At 40.2% G+C, this 10,291-nt stretch overlaps 1 protein-coding gene across 1 annotated transcript in view; it reads right to left on the reverse strand.

The window, feature by feature from the left end:
• The window catches only part of MTNR1A (melatonin receptor 1A), a 58,637-nt gene extending 48,832 nt beyond the window's left edge, over positions 1–9,805 (reverse strand). The window contains exon 1 of the mRNA XM_071555184.1: positions 9,613–9,805. Within this exon, the coding sequence (XP_071411285.1) occupies positions 9,613–9,805 (193 nt within the window). The remainder of the gene's footprint in view (positions 1–9,612) is intronic.
• Positions 9,806–10,291: the final 486 nt, after the last annotated feature.

Below are 10,291 nucleotides of genomic sequence, written 5' to 3' on the forward strand. Positions count from 1 at the left end.
ACAAAGATGTGCTCAGGCAGGTGTACTCCAGGAAACATTCTGGCAGCAAACCCCTGTCACTGCAATAGCTTGAGTAAAGTAGATGTGAAGATCCATTTGAAAAGCTTGCAATGAAGGAATGCATCACTCTTGTGATAAATGGGATAACTCAGTACAAAACAAGAGCCAATAACAAGCAGATTGCAAATTCTATGCCCAATAGAGTGCTTAAACTTATCTTGTTTATTTTTGCCATTCATATTTCTGCATTTACGTTTACCACATTCAGTCACATCTTTAGGTCACATTGCAGATAATGATTGCTGCAAGCAGTATTAACAAAGTGCAAGTGCAAGTGCAAGCTTTGCACACTTGTATGATCACACCTAGATTGTTTCCAAGTATGCATTAGAAATTCTTACCAGGAATAACTACAAAAGCAACACTCCATCTCCTTTTAAAATGCTAGTATTCATAATGCCAATAAGAAGAGTGCAATATCTCTGCATTCTGTTATAAGAGAGCAAATACAAACCCCCAATTTTCACAGAATGTGTAATGGATCCCATAGGGGAGAGACCCAAGTCAATAACAACTCTTATACAAGAGCCTTTTAGATAAAACCTGACAGATCTATCCTCAATGGGAAGATGTAGGGAAAAAACCAAACCAAACGAAGCCAAAAAATTCAGCAGCAAACAATTTAGCAAGGATAGTGCATGGTTATTCTTCAATACAGGAGTGGTCATCTTCATGTCATCGTGCCCATGGGTATGGATCGTTCAAAGTACAAGGGCAAATGTATGATAAGCAGAAGCCCAACAAATTCCTAGAAACATCCAAAAAAGTAAGTGAAGAAAAGTGGCTGTTAGGTAAATAACAATATTGTTGGTGGAGAGTGTCTATGAATAAGACAAGTATTATGCCATAAAAATTATGAAAATCAATGCAGTTTTCCACCAACCAGCAAAATGTTCATAGTTGACATTATCGAGCACTGCAGACATTCCCAGTAGTGGGATGCACTAAGAGGGCAAGAGAAAAAGGAATCAGAAAGGCTGCAAAAAACAGTATTACGTAGACAAATTTGAAAGAGAAGATGCAAAAGAAATGATCAGTTATTTACCCAAAAAAATGTTCAAAAACTTTGCTTCAAGAGCAAGAAATTCTGACTGCTCTACATTAGGTATTCAGTATATGCTATGACACAAATGCTGTCTTCTCTGTACTTACCAGTGAAGAGAAGAGATGAAAAGCTCTTTTACTCAGTTTGATGAGGATTACTCTGGTAACTCTGTAATCCTGAATGCTTGCATCCAAAATAGTTAGAATGAGTTTGGCCAATGAAAATTATTGTGTACAACACTCATTGATACAAAGACCCCTCTGGAATCTCTCATTAAGCATTAATTACAAAAACACGGAAACTATTCTAATTTATCCTAAGAACTAAAGCCACTGCCTGTGTCTAGGTGGAGGAAAGTTAAGGAAAGATTACTGTCCTTCCTTCCGATCAGGCATGCTGAATAGTTCTCCTGCATATGAGACCCTAATTTCAAGACAGTGCGTATACTCACAAGCAATATAAAAAGACTATGAGTTACAATATGCCAGTGGACACTGCATTAGAAAAAAAAAGTAAAATGAAAAGGTGCATTCTGCAAAAACACCTAATTAGAGGAAATGTTTCTGGAAGTATCTATATCCATAAATTCATGAACCCAAACTATACACAAAATGAAACAAACTTTGGTTTGAGTAACTTCTGCAACATGGCAAAACCCTGTAGGATTTACAAATGCTTTGATATAAATGTATTCTGTTACATACCCAAAACAAGACACAACAATGCTAAGAAAATCCTTAGTGACAGGTGTTGGAATGTGTTACAACATCAGCAATGGAGAATAAGATGGATTTATAAGCACTGCAGAGATTCTCAACAGTGCAGGTCTTCAGACAAAAAAAAAAGAAGAGCTGAAAAATTAGTGGTCACAGACAGTAAGACTGATAAGAGAAATTTCCACAGGAAATTCATATCATATATATATACACACACACATATATATGAGAATGAGGATGTAATTTGTAACAGAATCATTAGACAATTTGAACAATGAGTCTACAGGAGCAAAATTTCAACTCTGAAATTTACTCTGATTAATGAACATATTAAAGAACTATGAGTTCCTAGAAAGCAGAAGAGGACAAAAATATCAAGGATATACTTATGTGATCTGACCAGACAACTCTAGTACATGCAAATTGCCCTTTTCCATTTGTAACTCTAGAAAAAAAAGCATTGCAGTAACAACCACTGATGGGCTCTTGTGTTTTTATTCCCAGGTGGGTTCTTGAAGCATCCATTTTCAGAATTAATAGCTTACATACCTACTATACATGAAATTGTAAGTGGCTTCCCATGATGCACCCATCTCAGGATATAGAGGTCAGGCACTTATGATCCTGATCTGTGATCAACTTTACTGCAAGGATATCAGTGATCCAACAAAAATCCTGTTCTAATTCCAGAGTTATGGTAGATTTCTCTACTTACCTCACATTGGGTTTAAGATTGTTAGCAGTAGAGCAGCCTTCTTACTGACTGCCAAGTATTGAAGGCAAAAAAAGTGACGGGAGACAGGCACTGACCTTGTAAGAGATTTGCTATTGATTTCAGTAAAACCACTATTTCACTTTTAGGTAAGGTATTTCCAGAGATCAGGCAGTTTGCCTGAGTTTCCTAGAGGTGGCTGTTCTCTTGCAAAAGGGGAAAGGTTATTGTGTAAAAAGATCAACAGAATTTGAGATCAACCTTTCTTTGACCACCAAACTGACAACCAAGAGCTGATGTTTTTACTCATACTACAAGAGGTTTCTGTAGGTCTACGCAAAAAAAGGGACATATCCTGCCACAATAAAAGTAGCTGAACAGGCAGTTTAAAGGTATGGACAGAGAAATAAAATATGATTAACCAGAAACCACCCATAAACTTCCAGATGCTTAGTATTTATTTGAATGGAAAATTCCAGTGCTTGGTCACACAATGAAGGGTTTAAAATCAGCTGCTTCTATTTTCTCCCATTTTAGAGAACAAGGGCCCTTAGAAGTTAGGGTAGAGAATCCAAGTGAAGCATTGAAGGACTTTCTTTAACTCTAGCAATGGAAAAGATGAGGAGCACTCTACAATCAAAAAAAAAAGCCCCAACCCACCACCCTGCCCAAAACCCACATAACCAAATTCAAGTCCAGGACTCTGAGATAATTTAGAGCTGCATTTTTGTGATCATCAGTAATCTAATATCTAGGCTTCAAAGAGCATATTTAACTGTATGACCTGCTACTATATTAGATAATTTGCAAAATTAAAAGAACAAGCTTGAGTTTTTTACTTCTGGGCAAGGAAGGGGTATAAGTTTGCCTCCTCTTTATGGATAGATGTCATTTAAAAAAAGACCTATAGAACATGAAACTTTTTACACACACTGGCCAGTTATTATCACAAAGCTATTTAGAAGCTGCAAAAGTTACTACCTAAATGTTGTAAAACAGATTTATTGATTACCCTTAGTTTTTGCTTGACTTGAAAAAAAGAGAGGAAGAAGTTTGCAGCATGTTCGTCATCTGAACTTAAGGGCACTGGTAAAGTTTTTTTGTATGTTTGATACATTCTTAAAAATGGGATAATCACACATTTATTCTGTCATTTAGGTGTGAACCTTGATTATGCCACTGAACTTTAATATTGTGTGACTTCAGGAGAAGTAGAGTTTGGAAGAACACTTGTTTAGTAGTAGCACTTGTATTACAGTCCCAAGCATTACTTAACTACACATTTTAAAATACATGCTTATTTTTCATTAAATAAGCAAACATTCCTTGCTTTGTTAACAAGTTGTGTTCTGTTGTCCTGAAGAATTCTGAGGAACACTTGTCCTTCCAAAACAGAGCTCGGCAATTGCTTCTCAGGAGTGGAAAATGTGGAATTTAAGGCAGCACACTGATTTGACTAGAAGAAAAACTGACAGCAGCAAGGGTGAGGAGTTCTTTTAGGTTGCAAAACTAAACTGTGATGCATACCATTGAATTGACACTGCAATGTTTTTACTGCCCTAGGTGAGCAAGTCTAACTGTAGAAACAGAACAGACATTGAAATATCAACACTGGATGCCTAATCTTGGTAGCATTTTCTGTCACTAACCTAGACTTGCTGATGATGTCTTACATAAGAAAGACATGAAGTATCTATGTTACGACAGAAAAGTGGATGGTGCAAAAAGAAATAGATAAGAACAGAAGCAGATCAGAAATTGCTAATGAAAAGATTAAAGATGAAAAAAAACTTAATGAGAAAAGGGAGAACCCCTCAAAAACATAACCTAAGAGACAGCAAACAGCAGACTATCAGTACCACTGTCTGCTGGCAGCAGCTAAGTAAAAAAAGCAATGCCTCTAAAAACTTCAAAATGCAGAATCTTGCAGAAAGAATAAACAGCTGAGTTTGACAGACATTAGTAAGAATAAATTATTATTTTAAATACTCATATCTACCTTTGGTCACCAGCACAGCACCATTTAAACAAGTCTTTGAAGTAAAGCTTTGATTCAGAAAAGTATTCAATCAAAATCAGTCTGAGGAAGGACTTTATTGATACTGCATTTTTATGCTCAGTTCTCTTCAACAATTAGCAAAGTTCAGCATCTCCACTAGAAATTTTCCCTTTTCCCAAACAGCTTACCATTTTTAATACTTGAAGTTATTACTTTCTGAAATAATGTTCATTGCCATCAACATCTCAGATTTTATCAGAACCCTGAATTTGTGCTACAACTTGATCTTCTATAAATTCTCTTCCTTGAGTCAAGTATTTGTTGGGCAACCCAGCCTCTCAGGACACACAAATGAAGTCCAAGATCACCTGTAACAAAAAGAATGACTCCATTAGTCTAAATTCACCAAAGGAGATATATTTATTAGATAAAACAATCTTTACTAGAGCATTTAACATTATCATTTTAAATTTAAAAAACAAAACATCATCAAGAACAGTATTTTTCTAAAAAGACTGATAATATCTCCAATCTGACTATCAAAAGATAGATGCATCCTCATTTTTGAGATTTACATTCTAGAAAAAGCACTAAAAGAGGAACAGCCAGCAACTACATTCTTACACTGCTCAAAACAAAACCCAGGGCCAGTTTGAAAAGCCTCCAAGATTAAATTCTTACTGATAGATTCCCATTCCCCAGTTCTGCAATGGCTGTACAATTTAGCAAAGATTAGATTTAAAACAAAAAAAAAGTAGCTGTGTTTCTTAGTTCTTTCAAAAGTAACTTGACTGATCTTAGAGATTACTCTTGATTTCATTATTCTTTTTCACACTCACAGAGCTGTCTTCATAGAACTCTTGGGACCTAAAGCAGGTGAGGCAAACTGAATGTACGAACACTGGGGTTTCTCCCTTTTTCCATCTCATTGCCATCTCATTCAGGAAAGTAGTTACCACACATACATTAGTTTAAGCGCGTGTGCAGTCCCATATCTTGCTGCTCTAGGGCCCTGGGGCATCAGCAATGTCAAACTTCCTCTCTGCTTTCTTCACTATTGACAAAACAGAGTTTTAACAATAAGACATTTGGGCCAAGAACACGAACAACTGGGAAAAAAGTATAGAAACTCAAATACACCTAGCACAGAACAGAGAGGGGCGAGAAGGGTGAATGCAGCTTTCTGCCTTGGTGTGTAGATGCTAGTTACCAGCTTGGCACCAGTTCCTGTATTATCCAAGGCATGTCAGGTGTTAGCAGACAGAATAGGCACAGAAGAGTGAGGGTCAGACTGCTGGGACTCTCTTCTTGCCTGCTGGAGGCTCCCTTCCCACACAGGGCTCTGTTGGAGGGGTAGTAAGGGAATCTTTGGACCTCAGCAAATAAAGTGCCCTGGAAAAAGCAACCCTCCAGGCCAAGGGAACACTTTAAAAAAGGGAGAGAAAGAAGAGCAAGAGGTGTAATAAGCACTGAAGAAAGCTCTCTTCATTGACCTTAAAAATGGTTCAGTCCTGCAACAATTGACTACCCAAGTCCACTGTCGCCAAAATGACAGGTGCATTCTGACATTTTAACGTCACAACCAGTAAACCAATCTCCATAGCAAAAGACTGAGAACTGCTCCCTCAACTTGTTCTTGATGCATTGTTTTTCTTGGTGTGGGTAACAACAAAGGCATAAGGATACCAGCAATCACCAAGTTTGTGTATTATATAAATCATGTTAAACCATCTCTTCAGCTTTCTGAGATGCTCTAATTAAATGTTGATAGTTTCTAGTAAAAACTCCACTTACTGCTAAAAGTACCTGTAGTTCTTTAATCCACCTTACCTAAGGCTAGTTTTTCCATCATTTCAGGGTGGAATGGTTGAATGACCTCTTTTCTAATGTGAGAATATTAGTAATGGAAAATAAGATACCTTAGGATGATTTACACAAAACTTTTTCAAAGTGAACTATTCTCATTCTTTTTTAAAAGTAGTTATTAAAGAAAGCACACCAGTTAAGGTTCAAGATGCATGAATGTGCTATCAAGATATAGTCATTAAAATCCTTATGCCTTGAATGTTTCCCTTGAACTTTATTTCAAAGTTAAAAGATCATAGACATCATAAGCCAAATTCAGTCTCTGTGTAGGTCAGCATTAAATTGCAGCTGTTCCCATCAGGACTGAATTGGTGTCAGGCACCTTTTAGATTACAAAGCCACGATAAAAGAAAAAACAGACCAGAACTATGAAACTTATTACAAGTCAAGTACATTAAATAAAAGAGGATCCTACCAGTTGCATCATCAGCTTCTGTGTCTAGAAGAGCATCTATTGAAGCCATGCTTGTGCCTATGAAGGAGTCTGTAGTATCAGACACTCCTCGCTTGCTGAGACAAACTTCGAGTTACTGACTTCTCTGCTTTGATCAGGGTCTTTTACTAACCTTCTGACTGTCAGGAAGGTTACATCACTTGTTGAGAAGGTTTTTCTAGTCCTTCCTACTTTTCCCCAATGCACTTTTAAAATCATAAGTCCACAGGTTCAATTTGGAGTTATCTTCCAAAAAATATTAATACAATAGAGAGTAGGATAGAGATGCAAGATGTTTTCCCCCACCAAATCCACCACTTTGGTAAAGTGTTAAAACATTCCTTATTTCTGTTAGTCCTCTCTTGCAAAGAGGGAAGAAAATCTTCAGTGAGATACATTTTCTTCAGGAGGCATCTTCTGTTCCTCCCTGACCTTTTTCCGCTGGAATTTTCATCCTGTGTCTTTTTTCCTCAATAAATGTGCCAACAGGACTTATTAACATAAAGTTGTGGCAAAACCAGAATTTCTTTATTATACCTCTCAAAAAAGTCGTAAGTAACTGTTTTGGCATTACCAAGTTACAAGTTAGTTGTATGTATAAATCAGATTATTTTCAGTGTAATCTCTTCCTGAATAATATGAATTAGTGTAAACAACATTTAGGAGACTTTAGTCTTCATAGTTAAAAATTGGACCAGGGTTTTCTAAATACTTATGCCCTGTCATAAGTTTACTGCCTGAGAAACCCCTTCTTAACAGAAGGCCAAATTTAGCAGTGGCACTCACATAAGTAAAGTTATGCCCAGGCACAGGATTTTGTAGCATTAGTCAAAAACACTTAGCACACCTTTCTGAAGCTCATCAACTATGTTATTGCCAAAGTTTCCAATTATCCATGTACTAAACCACATGATATTTTAAAGAAAAATAAAACAAAACAAAGAACATTAAAAGCTTACTACTATTTTTTTGCTAAAAAAGACTATTTACCATCTAGTGCCAAGTATCTACTTGTTTTAATTAATCCTTAAGTTCAAAGGGTAAATCACTATCTAGTTCATGTTCCAGTCTCAATACATGTTCAGAAGAATGCTCTATTCTCCTTGCTGTAGGAGATTACTGTTGCCAGTTTGCTGCAGTTCTTAGCAGCCACTATGAGAGAAAAGGCAAGAACAAGAAATGCAGTAAGAGTGAGCATGTGTTGAGCTTCAAGAGGGATTACATGAGATGTACAGCAGAGTATGTGCATGCATAGAGACCAGTGATTCTGTTATGTTTCCAAAAAACAGGTACCACATTTATTTCAGACTTAATACCAGACATGTCTATATTTCAAATTCCTCACAGAAATGCTGAAATAAAGATTTACAAATTAAGGAGTAGGAGAATATCACCCTTTCCCTTGGTGTAGCTCCCATAATATGCCTGTCTCAATCCTTTCTCCCTCTATCTGAAAATCTCCCAGGGAACAAGGGTAATCAAGCGCTGACTTGGACTTCTGGTTTGAATCTCCTCTCAGCTACATACTATTGCAGTGTGTAACCCTGACAGCTCCAGTGAATGAAATTTCTGTCAATGAAAGCAGGAAGAGAATATAGCTTTAAGAATTTACACCAGTGGCAACCATAGAGAGAAAAAACTCAAGATTTGTTACTCTTCATTTTGATCTTGTGTGGCATTCCACTACGTTTCAATAAAACTGAAATGTACCATACATTTGAATTACCTGAATTAACCTGAGAAAGTTAAGCATGCCAGTCTTTACTAGAGTCCAATAATACCTATCTTTCTTAGGCTACCTCACAGAAAAGCCTGGGCTCGTGATCCCCCTCAACTGAATCTTAACCCACTAGGTAATGAATTCAGTAGAGTAATAACTAAGAACCTGACAGCTGAGCCTTGGGGAAAAAAAAAAATAAGGCAATTTCTCAGTTGTCATGGAGTAAAATTCTGCTCTCATTAACAGTGTAGCTCTTTTCGCATGCTCCTGAATTTTTTTCAATGAAAGATGCACAGGGCTGGGAGTGCACAGATTTGGTACACGTGCGCAGCAGCTGGTCTGACATGATAAAGCAGAATGAATCGGAAGAAGTTCCTGCCTGTCTGACCAATAATCCACAAACTAAGAGGGATTTACTTGACAGACCAGCACAGATTCTATGCTGTCAAAATTAGTTTTACTTTTAAAAAGAAAGTGCCCAAAGCTGTTTTCTGTTAGATGTTTCCCATTCCTCAAAGATCTAGACAGCATGTAGGAGGTGAACAAAATAGAGGGCGGGAATTGTCTGAATTCTGCAATGCTTATAACTTCGTATTTGCTTGATTTGAAGCTTCAACCATATCATTTGTTACTGGAGACATTTCTGTAACTCAAAGAAAATCAGTCAGAAGAACAGCATCCAGCATGCAGACACACACTGTATGCCACGGCAGTATCCCCAGTATCGTGTCGAAATTTCATTCTTAAGTAGGGCTTACTTGCCATTCTCTTTTGAGAGGTGGGAATTGCCGAGCGCTAAAAATAGCACCACGACTCGGTGTCGGGAGCTAAAAATACCCTTTCCCGCTCGATTACCGACTCGGCAGGAAAGACGAAGCCCTTGGCATCTGTCACAGCCTGTAACCGCCAGCTGAGGATGCAAGCAGAGCCCACACCCGGAGTGGCGCGACCGGGGAAAGTTTTAGGGGCACGCGAAGAGGCCACGGCGCCACAGCCGCCGAGCTCGGACCCCCCGGACCCCAGCCCGGGCGGCGCCGCCGCCCCTCCCCGCAGCTCCTTACCCGCGTTCCGCAGCTTCTTGTTGCGATAGACGGAGAGTACGACCAGCAGATTGCCCAGTAGGTCCACCACGATGGTGAAGATGAGGATGGCGGCCAAAGTGGAGGTCACCCAGGGCTGGCGGCGCGGGGCACCCTCGGCCGGCGGGTCCCGCGGGAGGACGGAGCTGTTCAGCTCGCTCCCGTTCAGTCTCATCCTGCTGCCGCCGCCACCTTCGAGGGCAGAGCCGAGTACCGGCGGGCCACACTCGTCGCCGGTGCTGCCGCTCGGGACAGCAGGTCGGGGCGGGGGATCCGGATGCAGCTGCCCTCCGCCGCGGGGCTGCCTGCCCTACTGCGGAGCGGAGCTCGCAGGTGCGCCTCCCATGGTCGCCGCTGTCGCCACACTGGCTATGAAGTTTTCCCAAAGCGTGCATGTGCCGCGGCGGGACACTTTTATAGGCTCCGCGGCCGCCGCCCCGCCCGCCGCCACCGCTGCCGCCAGGTGACACCGCCCGCCCCCGCGCCGGCACGTGCGCCGCCGGGGGCTCCAGCTGCCGCCGCGCGGCCCCACAGCGCCCCCCCGCGGCGCCGCCCCGCGCGCCGCCCCATTCAGGGCTCCCCATTCATACTCCTGCCGCTCCATTCAGCACCGCCGCTCCATTCAGTGGCGGAGGCGCGAGAGGCATCGACGGGAGTTGCT

This window comes from Pithys albifrons, chromosome 5 (assembly GCF_047495875.1).
Source record: "Pithys albifrons albifrons isolate INPA30051 chromosome 5, PitAlb_v1, whole genome shotgun sequence".
Taxonomy (NCBI): Eukaryota; Metazoa; Chordata; class Aves; order Passeriformes; family Thamnophilidae; genus Pithys; species Pithys albifrons.